General features: G+C 39.1%; 1 protein-coding gene and 1 non-coding gene across 7 annotated transcripts in view; both read right to left on the bottom strand.

Annotated features, from left to right (window-relative positions):
- The window catches only part of Mphosph9 (M-phase phosphoprotein 9), a 52,376-nt gene extending 36,886 nt beyond the window's left edge, over window positions 1–15,490 (bottom strand). For 5 of the 6 annotated variants that reach the window (XM_076843786.1, XM_076843707.1, XM_076843869.1 and 2 more), the window contains exons 1-6: window positions 15,400–15,490; window positions 13,082–13,343; window positions 10,520–10,661; window positions 7,742–7,831; window positions 7,008–7,531; window positions 4,714–4,837 (exon numbers count right to left, since the gene is read on the bottom strand). In XM_076843786.1, coding sequence (XP_076699901.1) covers window positions 4,714–4,837; window positions 7,008–7,531; window positions 7,742–7,831; window positions 10,520–10,661; window positions 13,082–13,185 — 984 coding nt within the window. In that variant the 5' untranslated portion in view covers window positions 13,186–13,343; window positions 15,400–15,490. The other variant, XM_077109043.1, reaches the window with a different exon arrangement.
- Trnaa-ugc (transfer RNA alanine (anticodon UGC)) lies at window positions 10,263–10,330 on the bottom strand. The gene has a single exon. It is a non-coding gene; the product is annotated as a tRNA-Ala (tRNA).
- Window positions 15,491–15,557: the final 67 nt, after the last annotated feature.

Consider the following 15,557-nt stretch of genomic DNA (forward strand, 5'->3'; position numbering starts at 1 on the left):
TGCTTATTATCATCCATTCTGATAAAAATACTGTATGAATTTCTCTTCACAATCTCTCTGATTGCCACAAGAAATCTATTTCCAAACAGAGATATGTATCATGGATATTTCCATAGAACCTTTTTTTAGTTTTTATTTATTTATTTATTTATATTGGGTGGGGGTACTGGGGGTTGAACACAGAGGTGCTTTACCATGGAGTTACATCCCCACCCCTTTTTATTTTTGAGACAAGGTCTTGCTAAGTTGCTCAGGGTCTTACTAAATTGCTAAGACTGGCCTCAAACTTGCAATCCTCCTGCCTCAGCCTTCCAAATTGCTGGGATTATAGGTGTGGGCCACCACACCTGGCCCCATGGAAGCTTTTCTTATCAGTTCCTCCATCATGAAAGTTTTCATTCCTGTTAAAAAGTTTTTGTTTTGTTTTTTTTTTTTTTAATTTTAATTTTTGGTAGCGGGGATTGAACCCAGGAGCACTGTACCATTGAGCTACATTCCCAGTCCTTTTTATTTTTTGAGACAAGGCCTTACTAAATTACTGAGGTTGGCTTTAAACTTGTGATCCTCTTGCCTCAGCCTCCCAAGTCACTGGGATTACAGGCATGTGCCACTGTGCCTGGAACTCCACCATTTTTATAAAGTGATAATGCTAGAATATAAAAGTAAGCCTAAACTTGTCTCCAATACTTCTGGATAGTATTAATTAGGTAGAAATGCATCTTTCAATAGCTTCCACCTTGTAAATCCTAGTTTATTGATTCCTTGAGGTCACAGGAAAACAGATCTTATCCTTGACTCACAGAGGTTTTCAAATTTAAAATGTTGTGGCCAGGCGCCATGGTGCGCACCTGTAATCCCAGTAGCTCAGGAGGTTGAGACAGGAGGATCATGAGTTCAAAGCCAGCCTAGCAAAAGTGCTAAGCAACTCAGTGAGACGCTGTCTCTAAATAAAATAAAATATAGGGCTGGGGATGTGGGTCAGTGGTTGAGTGCCACTGAGTTCAATCCCTGGTACAAAAAAAGAAAAAAAAAAAACAGAAAAGAAAAATGAAACATGGTTTCCAGAGGTTGACATACTCCCTGGGCTAACCCCCCAGCAACTAAACAACTTTTCTACATGGGAAAATCCACCCAGGTCACCTCACTCACATTCTCTGACTCTGCCCAGCCCTCTTAAAAGTCTTTAAATTGTATTTGCTTATGACCACTCATGCAGTCACTGCAGGAGCAACAGTAACTGAGATGGCAACACTTCATCTACAGGAGGAAGTTAATCACACTAGCCTATAAAAGCACCATTCAACCTCTTTTTTTTCCAAGAGACAAATTCCTCAATCTACTTCCTTTCTTACAACTCTTACCTGGGGCTGTGGTTGTGGCTCCAGTGGTACAGCACTCGCCTAGCATGTGGAGGCCCTAGGTTCGATCCTCGCTCGGCACCACATAAAAATAAAGATAAAGGTATTGTGTCCATCTACAACTAAAAAAAAAATTAAAAAAAAAAAAAAATCCTAGCTGTTGGACCAGGAAAGTCCAAATCTAACAATCCCAAGTAGAACACTTCTCCCCGCCACACTGAAGCACAAGCTTCAGTGCATTGGGTGGACACCATAGGCGCAAGGCTGCCTGCACACAGCAGTTTGCCCACAGCAGGCAGACAAGGCACCACTGAAGAAAACATGTCCTGCTCTGGAGGAAAATATAAGCATGGTGCAACAAAAAACCCTTCTAAAACATAAACCCTCTGAGCTCAAGAAGCCAGTACAAGCTGAGCACGAGGGTCTGCTAATCTGCTCAGCAAGTCAAGGGGCCCCTCTGGAGAAACACTACAGCCTGGGAAATAGGTGAGTCACTTCTATCCAAGACAAAGGACCAAGGAAACAAAGAACAACTTGAGCTCTAGAAAACACTTATTGCTAAACAATATACAATTTCAAGATATACTTCAAAGCAGCTATTACTCAAAATAAACCATCACTGTGCAAAAAAGAAAATTAGGGGGCTGGGGATGTGGCTCAAGCGGTAGCGCGCTCGCCTGGCATGCGTGCGGCCCGGGTTCGATCCTCAGCACCACATACCAACAAAGATGTTGTGTCTGCCGAGAACTAAAAATAAATAAATAAATAAATATTTTTTAAAAAAAAGAAAATTAGATCAGGAGAGAATCTGACAAGCATTCCCCCTTTAGAATAAAACTGAAAACAACAGGGAAAGAGGATCAAGAGGAAAGTGTCCACTCTGTGAAGCCAGAATTATGTAGGAAGAATGCATTTCAAGTGTGCTGCCTCTGATTCACCAACCAGCACACCTTAAAATCATTCAAAGTTCAGAAAAACAAAGAAACTTGATTTCCCCCAAATAATTCAATATCAAATATAACATTCACCTAAAAAAATGAAAAATTAAACATGCATAGGAGATGACCAAAGAAAAGGAAAAGACTCAGAGGGGACCATCATCTCTTGCCAGATTCTTGGCTGCCCTGCAGATGCCAGGGCAGAGATGCTGTCAGAAGGGCATTTCTGAGCAGCAGGCCAGGCAGCGGTAGCTGGTGGGATTCACCCTTGACCTGAGGAGGAAAGCTAGGCTGGCCAGCCTTTCCCAAACTGTATTGCACATAGGAATCACCTGAGGAGCTTTTAAAACTCCTCAAACACAGGTTACCCCCCACGCTAAGGCAGTCAGGATTCCTGGGCCTGGCAGCCAAGGTAAGTACATTTTTTCACCTCCTCAGGTGGTTCTAATATGCAGTAAAGTTTGGGAACCACTCGACTACATCAAATATAGACTGAGATTCAATCACAAAACACAACAAAAAAACCCCACTGAATCCACCAAATACATAACACAAAGGAGAAAAGTCTTGGGGCTGGGGGTGTTGCTCAGCAATAAAGCAGATAATTATTTAGTACACTTGAGGCCATGAGGTCAATCCTCAGTACCAAAAAAAAAAAAAAAAATTTTTAGATGGAGTTTCAGTTTTGGCCTTCCAAACAACAGAAGAAACTACATTAGAGAACATTCCCCATTTATGCCAACGTATGAAAAGAACAACATCAAAAAAGTGGTTTTTATCTGTCTCCAAACGTTTGCATGCTATCACACACACAAGGACAGCCCATCCTTGATAGCATATGAGTCAAAAGAACAGAACTGCCCAGGAGGCACCAAAGGACTTTTCTAGGTTACAAAAGCTTTTATGCTTCATGCAGCTGTATTCACCTTCACTTCCCTCCTCCTGAACACAAATCTGAAAAAGTTCAAAGAAGGATGATATCAGAAAGCCTAATATCACACGTTGAAAAGAGAAATAAGGGGTTTGGGGATGTAGCTCAGGGGTGGCATGCTTTCCTAGCACACATGAGGACCTGTGTTCAGTCCCCAGCACCAAAAATAAAGTACAAGTAGTGCCTTACTTATAAAGGCTGGGAATTGTCTTCTTATGACTTCTTTAACAGATCTTTAGCCTTGGATGGTGAAAAGACTATATTTAAGACAATCAAGATTTAGCCAACAACCAACTTCTAAAGGTATCAGGTTCCAGAAAGACTAAACTTTGCAATTTCAACATTTTTTTTTTAAAAGAGAGAGAGAGAGAGAGAGAGAGAGAGAACTTCAACATTTATTTTTCAGTTTTCGGCGGACACAACGTCCCTGTTTGTATGTGGTGCTGAGGATTGAACCCGGGCCGCATGCATGCCAGGCGAGCGCGCCCACTGCTTGAGCCACATCCCCAGCCCCGCAATTTCAACATATTATACTAAGTAATGCTGTTCTATGATACTTGAGACCAACAAAGGCTATACCAAAGTACTGAAACTTGGCCAAGTGCAGTGGCACATGACTATAACCCCAGCAGCTCGGGAGGCTGAAGCAGGAGGATCAAGAGTTAGAGATATAGCTCAGTTGGTAGAGTGCTTGCCTCACATGCACAAGGCCCTGAGTTCAATCCCCAGCTCCACACACACACACACACACACACACACATACACACACACAAAAAAAAGAACAAAATAGGGCTGGGGATGTGTGGCTCAGTGGTTAAGTGCCCAGGAGTTGAATTCCTGGTATCCCACCCACCCTCCCCCGCCAAAAAAAAAAAAAAAAAGTATTGAAACTTACTCCATGTCTAGAACTCTTTAATGAGCTGCTAAACTGGCATGGGGGGGCCACAATCAATTTAAACATTCAATCTCTTGTAATTTGGATTACAAATTCATAATTGTCCAAATTTCAATATCTTTATAAAGGCATCTTAAAGCTTCAATACATACAGTACTACTCCTTACAACTTAAGAGTAATATGAATTATTTGAAGGGTTTTTCTGCTGTTTATTTAGGGTGCTGGCGATCAAACTCAGGGCCTCAAATGTGCTAGGCAAGTACCCCATCACTGAGCTCCACTCACAGCCCTGAAGGGTTTTATTAAACCATTAAATGGGTTACTTTCAGGCTAAATGTAAACATTTGCAGTTCACAAAGAAAGAAGACCCTTACAAATGATCCATGCTTGTAGTATTTTATCCCTCATGAGCTAATTTCCAGGCTACAAAAGAAGCAATATTTACAGCAAATCATTATGTTCAATCTTTTGAAACAAAAGAAAAATTTGTAATTGAACAAATTAACAAGAAAGGGCAAAAAAAAAATTATGACACCGAGAATTCGGCAAGCCCAAGAGCTCAGGCAGCCAGAGAGGGGACCAGCACCTACCTTCTCAGCAGGAGGTCTCTTGCTATGCTCACTCCCCTGCTTAGATTTTGAACACCCATCCTCTATATGTGCTCTCTTGGTTTGGTTCTGCTTCAGCTTTTGTGCCCATGATGTTATGGATTTACTATTAAAGAAGAGAAAGCCAAGATTTTTTTTTAGATACTGTCTTTCACATATGAGGGAAAACACAATAAATACTGCTTCAGTGGGAAATGCTTGGAGTTGTTTTTCTAGTAGGGGAAAGATGACGGGTTTTTAGTTATTCACCTAAATTTCTTTTTTCAATTTCTAATTACCAAAGGCAAAGAAAGCAAAGAGACTAACAGTGATTAACAATACATATAGTCCATGGCCATGGACAAGAACAAAAACCAAAACACCCCCCCCAGCACTTCAAGTACAAAATATTATCTCTACTGTTAAAGCACACTTATTAGGCCTGTGGCACACGCCTGTAATCCCAGCAGCTCAGGAGGCTGAGACAGGAGGATCATGAGTTCAAAGCCAGCCTCAGCAAAAGCGAGGTGTTAAGCAACTTAGACACTATCTCTAAATAAAATACAAAATAGGGCTGGGGATGTAGCTCAGTGGTCCAGTGCCTCTGAGTTCAATCCCCAGTACCACCCCCTTTCCCCCCCAAAAAGACAGAAGAATTACACTTTTGAGGACAGTGACTTAGTGAGACACTGTCTAAATTTAAAAAAAAAAAGGGGGGGGGGGTGGTGGTGGCTGGAGATGTACTTCAGTTCCCAAGTTCATAAAAAAAGGAAAGAAAAGGGCTGGGGATGTGGCTCAAGCGGTAGTGCGCTCACCTGGCATGCATGTGGCCCGGGTTCGATCCTCAGTACCACATACAAACAAAGATGTTGTGTCCGCCGAAAACTAAAAAATAAATGTTAAAAAAATTCTCTCTCGGGGACTGGGGATGTGGCTCAAGCAGTAGTGCTCTTGCCTGGCATGTGTGTGGCCTGGGTTCGATCCTCAGCACCACATATAAACAAAGATGTTGTGTCTGCTGAAAACTAAAAAAATAAATAAAAATTTAAAAAAAAAAATTCTCTCTTTAAAAAAAAAGAAAGAAAAAACACACTTATTACATATATGAAGACATGAATGGTGTGACTATACTTTGTGTACAACTAGAGAAATAAAAAATTTGGGGGCTGGGGATGTGGCTCAAGCGGTAGCGCGCTCGCCTGGCATGCGTGCGGCCCGGGTTCAATCCTCAGCACCACATACAAAGATGTTGTGTCCACCAAATACTAAAAAATAAATATTAAAATTCTCTCTCTCTCCCCCTTTCTCACTCTCTTTAAAAAAAAAAAAAAATTGTGCTCCGACTGTGTAATATGAATCGAAATGCATTCTGCTATCATGTATAACAAATTAGAATAAACTTATTATTTAAAAAAAACATAATCATTGGCAAAGATGAATAATTATACTTGAGGAGGGTAATAAGATTTGAGTTGCTATGGCTAAGCACCTTTAGCTGACACATCTGACATGTGAAGATATTAAACTGAAAATTTAGGGTAAACTCCAAAATTATACAAGATTATTATTTTATTTTTTTATTTGTTTATTCTTACAAAGAGTATGGGGCTGGGGTTATGGTTCAGCGGTAGAGCACTAGCCTAGCACGTGGGAGGCCCTGGGTTCGATCCTCAGCATCACATAAAAGTAAATGAATAAAATAAAGGTATTGTATCTATCTACAACTAAAAATATTTTTTAAAAAAACAGTATGTGTGTACATAAGTTTTGGTTTCAAATCACATGAACATGAGTGACAAAATCCCACTAGTAACATAATTATTATAATTTCTTAAGTTTTTAGCAAATTTGTATATTAGTCACTATAAAAAACATAAAAAATATTTTTCTGGCAAGGCCTCCTACCTTAAGATTTAATAGTCTCATAATACTGCAAATGGGAAGAAAGTCAAATGTCCTTAGTATATAGCAGACTTTATTTCAATTTTCTACATGCAACAAATAAAAAATCAATTTAATGATAAAACTGTTACTTCTTTTTTTTTTTAATTTTTTTTAGTTGTTGATGGACTTTATTGTCTTTATTTTTATGTGGTGCTGAGAATCGAACCCAGTGCCTCATGCATGCTAGGTGAGCACACTACCACTGAGCTACAACCCCAGCCCCTAAAACTGTTACATTTTTTTTTTTTAAATCTTATTCTCTTACAGTCCAGTTAAGAGGAACTGTATTTACTAAATTCTGAATGTAATCAACGAGTAAAAATCCTCTTGAATGATGGAGAAATTCTACTTACCTATCTGCTTTTCCACTGTATACTTCAGAAATCTTATTTTCACCAAGAAAATTATGTTCAAATTCATCAGGAAAACTGGAAATATCTTCCTTTAAAGATTCACAAAACTCTTTGGGAGACTGTGCATAAAAACTGCCATTTCCTGCGCCATCTACAGGCGAATCTGTCTGCACTCCTGGTGCTGGGTATTGTCCCTTGGGAAGGCCTGTGTGCTCCATGAGCTCTGCAGGGTCCTTGGATTTGTAGGTATTCAATTCTGAGATACAAAAGGTGCCATACCCACTGCTCACAGAGCTGCCATCCACATTGCAGTCTGGCTGTGATGTGGACATTTCTTGTTGCATCTCAGGCTCCTTAGGCTCGGGATAACTAACAACAGATTCATTTCTTTCACTATTTTCAGAAAAAAAACCCATCTGACTTTCTGAAAATAATTGTTTGCTTGAAGGACTTTTATCACTGGAAGCCCAGGAAACATTACTGATCTGCAATTTGACTAAATTTCTGATCTCCTCCTGTATACGCTGCAAACAAAAAGTTAAAGATTGGGTAAGAAACTATATTCACATCACATTTTTACAAATGTTATAAAAATGCCATGTTTCACAATATATCACTCTAAACATATCTTTAATTCACACAAAAAATTGATATAAAGTATAAATTGTTTTGCTGAAAAATCTTATAAATACTAAAAACAAAAAAAAAGAAAATCAATATAAATGATTACTTACTTGAATTTGGTTGTGGAACTGTTCTTGCTGAGCAACTATTTGTTCTTGGCATTGTTTTTCCACCAAATTGAACAGCTGTAACCACCTAGTCTATTTAATTATAATAAAATATCTTAGTTAAAAAAATTTTAACTATTTCACAGAAAAATTCCTTCAATGTGATATGGCTTTTTAAAAATAAAGATTTTAATTTAAAGTTTATAAGCAAAATTAGGTTTTTTTAAATATTTAATACAAAAATATAAAGACAAGAAGCTTGGGTACCACCAAATCTCCCCCACTTTTTTTTTTTCCCCCGGTGCGGTTCTGTGGAATGAACTCAGGAGCACTCTACAACAGAGCTACTCCCCCATCCTTTTTATTTATTTATTTTTTCTGAAACAGGGTCTCACTAAATTGCCCAGGCTAGCCTCCAACTTGTAATCTTCCTACCTCAGCCTCCCATATCACTCAGATTACAGGAATACATCCAGTTACCCCCTTTAAAAAAAAAAAAAAAAAAAAAAAAATTCTACGTGTAGATGGACAGCATGCCTTTATTTGTTTATTTTTGTGGTTTTGAGGATTGAACCCAGTGCCTTATGCATGCTAGGTGAGCACTCTGCCGCTGAGCTATGGCCCCAGCCCATAGTTACCCCTTTTTTATGTAACCTACAATATGGATAAATAGAAGGTCTGGGTAATGTTTTCATTGAATAATGCTCAATATAGACTGTCCCTGTTTTTCAGTAGAGCTCAACTTTATTAGATCCAAAGCCTTACACACAAGTTTTCTTTTCACTGTTACTTTGGGGTATGTGTGTGTGTGTGTGTATGTATGTGTGTGTGTGTGTGTGTGTGTTTGTACTAGGGACTGACCTAGAGTCTCACACATGCTAGTCAAACCCTCTACCACTGAATTACATATCCCTAAAGCAACTTTTTTTTTTTTTTTTTGCAGAACTGGGGATTGAATTAATCCCCAGTCTTTTTTACTACTACATCCCCAGTCTTTTTTTATGAGACGGGGTCTCACTAAATTGCCCAGGCTATATTGAACTTGTGATCCTCCTACCCCAGCTTTCAGAATAGTTGGGTTTACAGGTGCGTGCCAGTTTATTGGGCCTCGTTCTGTTACATTTTTTTTTCTATCACAATATAATCTATGATGGGGCTGGGGTTGTGGCTCAGCAGTAGAGCGCTCACTGAGCATGTGCGGGGCGCTATGTTCAATCCTCAGCACTACATAAAAATAAAATGTATTAAATAAATAAATAAATAAATATATATATATATATATATATATATATATATATATATATAAAAAAACCTATGAATTTGGACTGGGGTTGTGGCTCAGCAGTAGAGCACTCACCAAGCACATGCAAAGCACTGGGTTTGATCCTCAGCTCCATACTAAAAAAAAATAAATAAAAATGAGGGGGCTGGGGTTGTGGCTCAGTGGTAGAGTGCTTGCCTAGCATGTATGAGACACTGGGTTCGAATCTCAGCACCACATATAAATAAATTAATAAGTAAAATAAAGTCCATCAAAAATTCTTTTAAGGGCTGGGAATGTGGCTCAAGCGGTAACTCGCTCGCCTGGCATGTGTTCGGCCTGGGTTCGATCCTCAGCACCACATACAAACAAAGATGTTGTGTCCGCCGAAAACTAAAAAATAAATATTAAAAAAATTTTCTCTCTCTCTTTAAAAAAAAGAAAAAATTCTTTTAAAACAAATAAATAAATGGGAACAAAAATAAAAATAAAAAAAATAAACAACAAAGGTATTGTGTCCATCTACAACTAAAAATATTTTTTAAAATAATAATTATCTGTGAATTGAAGAAAGGCTGACCTAAAACAATATAATGCAAGGTACAATAGGTACCTGTGGTAAAGTACTAACTAGAAGCTTTAACTCGTAAGTACAACAGCCAAAATACTTCAAAGTGGATTTAGATTTTCCAAAATGAGGATAATTCCATATAAATTACTTAAAATATTAAGATCATTAATTTTAATTATTAATTATTTTATTAATAATTTTAATGGTAATTTTTAATTATTATTTTGGGGGTTCTCAGTTCTCTGAACAAAGATATTTTAGTTCACATTTAATATACAAATGTTTCATCACTAATATATTGTTAAAAAATACTTTTTTTCCTTCTCTTTCCCTCCCTCCTCCCTCCCTTAATCCACTTGCTCAACTCTACTGATCTCCCTTCTATTATTACTATGGCTGTTATTTTATTATTTTATTGACTTTATTTTTGAGGTACTGGGGATTGAACTCATCATGCCAAGCAAGTGCTCTATCACTGAGCTACATCTCCAGCCCTAGTATTTTTATTTTAATCAGTGCATTAAAATTATACATATAAGCCATATTCACCATGGCGTCTTCCTATGTGGACACTGTGTAACATGGTGAACTCACTTCCCATGCCTCCCCCCGTTTCCCGCTCTCTCCACTTCCTTCATCTACTCTACTGGTCTCCCTTCTATTTTTGTGAGACCCATCAAAAATACTTTTTTTTATGATGCTGGGGATTGAACCCAGGACCTTGTGCATGCAAGGCAAACACTCTACCAACTGAGCTATAGTCCCAGCCCAAAAATATTTTTGATCACCTTTTTTACATTCAATACTGTTCTCCAACAAACATACCTGACTACTTCCACAATAAGTACTGTGCTCTTCTGAATACAAATTCGTAATAGAATTCAGTAGAAGTTCATTTAAATGTAATTATTTTAAAGTTATCAAAATAAAACAAAACAAGATACGATACCTCACAGTTTTTCCAAAGTTCCGAATCAGTTTTTCCACTGTTCTGTAGCTCTTGCGTTAAGGAGTTTAGGAACTCAGCTGTACCTTGAATGGCAGAGGGTCTGGTCTTCCCTGAGAAAGAGGATACCCCATTTGTACTACTTCTGTTGAAACATAAATAATTCAAATGGTTTTCTTCATTCTACCAAAGTGTTGAATAATTCAGCAGTCCAAGATTTAGCAAAGTAATACAAAACCACTGATATTTAATCATTCTAATGGTATCTCAATCATTGAAAATCTGATCATAAGTCTGGTCACAAAAAGAAGACATCAGTAAAATGACAGGCAGTGCTCAGAAATCTTTTTTTTAAAAAAACCCAACAGAAAGACCTCTCAGGCATAATGAAAACACTCCAAAGAATCAGCAGGAAATGAGTCTGTGGTAGCAGGTACTAAGTAGTCTCCAGGTGCAGATCTCTATGTTCTAGAGCACTATCTCTGCCTAACTGGAGAATAGCACTTCCCTGTGTAGTGGGGACTCTCTCCACTTCCAAAATTAGAGTCAAGTCTTGTCACCTGGATCCCCTCGTTGGTGTGATGTTCGGTGCTCATGCCAAGCAAATTAGCAGCAAATATTCAGGACTTATTTAGCCTATTCATTGTGATTCCTTCCAGGAAGACTGATTTTTCCAAACTTAAGTGTAATTCAGATTTGTTTTATAAATACATAAATCATAATTCAGGATACTGAATTTTGTTTAAATCTAGGCACTGAAAGGTCATTTTAATTTTTATTAATACCCTGCTTTGTTTCACAAAGAATTTGTTTAAAAAAAAAATGAAAAATAATAGTAAAATAATAGAGTTAGGACAGGTAAAGTATTAAAATTTCAAGGGAAAGAAGAACATAATATGTTGTTCATAAGGGATTTATACAGTTTTAATAATCTAGTTTCATCATGTAGATTTAACTGCAGGTCACAAGGGCAAGGAAGCCAAGTGCAATTACAAAATTTTCATGAGAAAGCCATATTTAGGTTCCTCCAGGCAAATCAAATGCTATATTCTAAAAGGAATTTCTTCCAGAAATGAACTTCAGAGAGGCCACCAAATGAGAACAGCAAACAAAACATGTGGCCAACCTTCAGCATGTGTACATAGACAGACTATTGGAGCAGACATCTCTTGTATGCCTTTTTTTTTTCCTTGAATACTGGGGATTGAATCCAGGGTCTTGGGCATGCAAGGCAAACACTCTACCAACAGAGCTTTATCCCCAGCCCTCATTTTAATTATTCTTGTAAACTGCTTTAAATTCCTCAGAAGGCAGGCAGAAAATTAAGTTATTAAAGTAACTTATTTATAATACACCATTCCTTCAAGACCCATGTGTTTAAAGCTATTTACCCCTTCCTAGGTAAGCCCTAAATGGCTGTGTCCTTGCTTTCTGCTATGGATCTGCTTTTTATAACTGATTGTCTAATACGCCCTGATTAGTGGCCTTTTTTTTTTTTTTTTTTTTGTAGTTGCAGATGGACAGCGTGCCTTTATTTTATTCTTTTCTTTTTATGTGGTGCTGAGGATCAAACCCAGGGCCTCATGCATGCTAGGGAAGTACTCTGCCACTGAACTACAGCCCCAGCCCTCGTGGTTGTTTTTAAGCTACTATAAACTTACAAATAATGGAGCTTGTTGGCCTGCAAATTAAAAGTACAGAGTCCAACGGGCTGGAGGTACAATTCATTGTTAGAACACTTGCCAATCATGAACAAGGCCCTGGGTTCGATCCCCAGTACCACAAAACAAAAAACAAAAACCACTGGCAGCCAGGCACCAGTAACCCAGGAAGCTGAGTCAGGAGGATCCCAAGTTCAAGGTCAGCCTCAGCAACTTAGTAAGATCCTATCTCAAAATAAAAAAAAATTAAATGGGCTGGAAATGTGGAAAAGAGCCCCTGGGTTCAATCTCAGCACCAAAAAAAAAAAAAACCCCACACCAGGCTGGGATGTACTCAGTAGTAGTAATAGAGGGTCTGCTTAGCATGCACAAGGCCCCAGGTTCCATCCAACACAACAAAACAAAAACAAAAAATCAACTATGGAATAGCTTAAAAATAAGATGCATTTTGTTGACTATTTTATTACCTCAGAGTCTGTTTTTTGCTTAGTTCCTAATATTTAATTTTAATTTCTACTTTCCAGATTGGTGAGGTATTTCTGCAATACAAGACATTAGTTGTACCATTAATTTAAAATGCAGAAATAATAGTTAGGCAACAAAAATTTTTAAATATTCTTATTTACCAAAGCAAAAAATTAAAAATTTAAAAAAGCTTAAAGAAACAATTAGCAAAATAAGTTCTTTCTCACAATGCTCCACATGCAAAAACACATTTTTCTAGAAGAAATGAAAAACACAAAAGAACTAAAACTATTCTCAACTTAAATAATTGTTCCTGAACAGTTCCTGATTTTTTTAACACATTTAAATCAGCAACTATGACACTATTTGGATAAACTGATAAACTACGTAAATAAAGTTATTTTAGTTTATTGTTACAAAATATCTATCCCATTCTTACCTATTAGTATTTAAGCTCAATCCAAGAGAATGGGGAGAATTTTTGATATCAGATTCTACAGATGAAGCTTTTTGTAAGGTTTTCACCAAGTCAAAATCCTCCATAGTGTACAGAAATTGTTATACTCTCTTATTTGAAAATATAGGCTCTTTCACTGTTTGAGGAAACTGAATCCGGGTCATCTTCAGATGCTTCATCGTCTACCGGCATTTTCAGTTGCTAACATTCAGAACTGTGAAATATTCTAAACTTCCTTGAGAGTCTGAAAATGAATAGGGGAAAAATACTTGTACAAAAAGCCACTAACTTAGCAACTGTCCTTTTGTGACTTTGGAAATCTTCACTTCTTTTATAAAATCTACATTAAAGACAGCATCAATATTCACAATGGCCAAAATACAGAAACAACCCAAATGTCCATCAACAGAGGCATGGATGATGACAAGTAGCAATATGATGGAGTATGATTCAGCTTTAAAAAGGAATGAATTGGTACATGCTATAACATGAATGAAACACAACGCTAAGTAAAAGTCAGTCACAAAAACCACATAATGTATGATTCCAATTATATGAAATACTTAAATTGGCAAATTCAGAGACAGAGTGGATTAACATTTGTTAGCAGTCGAAGGTAGGAAAGAATCAGAGTGACTGCAATAGGTACAGGGTTTCTTTTGGGGGTAACAAAAAGTTTTGCATTTAGTGATGGTTCTACAGCCTTGTAAATACATTAGAAACCACTGAAACTTACACTTTGAAAAGGATAAATTTTATGGCATGTGAATTATAGATCTCAATTTAAAAATCTACATTAAGGGTGATTTACAAACACAGCAGCATCTTTTTTTCAGAATTTTGTATTTAATAATCAAGCTTCTAGACACAATCCTATTATGTAACAATTGGAATGCTTACATTCATTGTCCACTTAATAAATTCTAACAAGTATGCTTGTTAGTTTCATACAGTGACTAGAAGAACTTAACTGCTTATTATTAAAAAGAGAAAACTGTTAATACGATTGTTTCCCTACTGTCTGGAAGCAAACTTTGCACTATCTAGTCTTTTGTACTCTGTGCATGTATCATTTCTTTAAAAATAAACTATTTGTCAGGTCAACTAAATTTTAACTGAATTATAACTAAACTATTACAATATGCCTCCTTCTTTGCGAATTCAGGCATTTAAAAAGAATTGAGGAAACCAGGGGAAAAGAAAGACAAAAGGGAGGAAAAAAAAAACCTGTGCTGCTCACAGTAAGAAGCGTTTAAAAGAGTGCAACCGAGGACCATTACCTAGGGCTCCCACTTCCTAGGGCCTGGTTTTAGAAAAGCACTACACCAAAAGCTATCAGCTCATCAAGGAAGCATCTCCTTCGGGGACAGGTGTGAAAGTCCAGGGTAACCGGACCGAGCTAAATGCAGGCCTCCCCAGTGGCTCGGCCCAGCACCAATGACAAACGGGGCATTGAACACGCCAGGGGCTGCCCGCTGCACACCCGAGTCCCAGCCACCCCGCGCCACGCCAGGGAACCGGGTCTGCAACCCCATCTATTACCTCCCCCGCTGAGGCCACCAGGCCACCAGATGCCGTTGGAACCCGACGGAAAACCAGAAATTCCGGGTGGCCTCTCCGGTTGGGGCGCGGGGCGGGTGAAGTCAGCAAAACGGGGGAGGGGCTGACATAAGATGCAAAATGTTTTTAAAAAAGGGAAAGTTGATAGGGAATAAATATAGTAACAGACGCGTTTTTATATTTTTCCAGCAACAAAATCTGCCGCTCCAGCCCCCGCCCCCACGCACTAGAAAACGGGGGTGGGGACAGGGAACACCGATGGGGCCCACAGCAGCCGGAGGTGGACAGGGCGTCCTCCCCACAGGGCGGCCGCGGCACCGCTGCGGGCGGAGGCCAGAGCCCCTATTGCTGGAGGCGGCTACCGCGTCAAACCAGAGAGGACAGAAAAGCGGGGGTGGCAGAAACCACCGCGGAGACTCAGGCACCCAGGCACCTTGTCAATTAAAAAAAAAAAAAAAGAAAGAAAAGAAAAGAAATTAATTAATAATAAAAAAGACACCCCCCCGCCCCTCAGAAAGGCTGCTCTGCGATTGGGCCGCGCGGGTGTCACTCAAGGGCACCGAGTCTAGAAAAGGCGCACGCAGCGCTGAAGAACCCCACACGCCAGTGAGCTCTGGCCGGGTTGCTCCCCAGACAGTTGTCTCTCCTCACCCTGGCCCATCTGCGCACTCAGGTGTCCGCTACATCTCGTGCCCCATGCCCCGCGGCCAGCAGCTCTCCGCAGGCAGACTGTCACTTACCTGGCCGCCGCTCCCACTGCCGAAGTCAGGGTCGGCCGAGCGGCCTCGCGCGACCGTTAAACTCCGGGGAACGTGCGCGCGTCCGGCGTCTCTCCCGCGATTGGCTACTCGGAAAGGGGCGGAGACGGCTAAGCGCGGTGCGCGCGTCTGCCACCCAC

Source organism: Callospermophilus lateralis, chromosome 1, assembly GCF_048772815.1.
Source record: "Callospermophilus lateralis isolate mCalLat2 chromosome 1, mCalLat2.hap1, whole genome shotgun sequence".
Lineage (NCBI taxonomy): Eukaryota > Metazoa > Chordata > Mammalia > Rodentia > Sciuridae > Callospermophilus > Callospermophilus lateralis.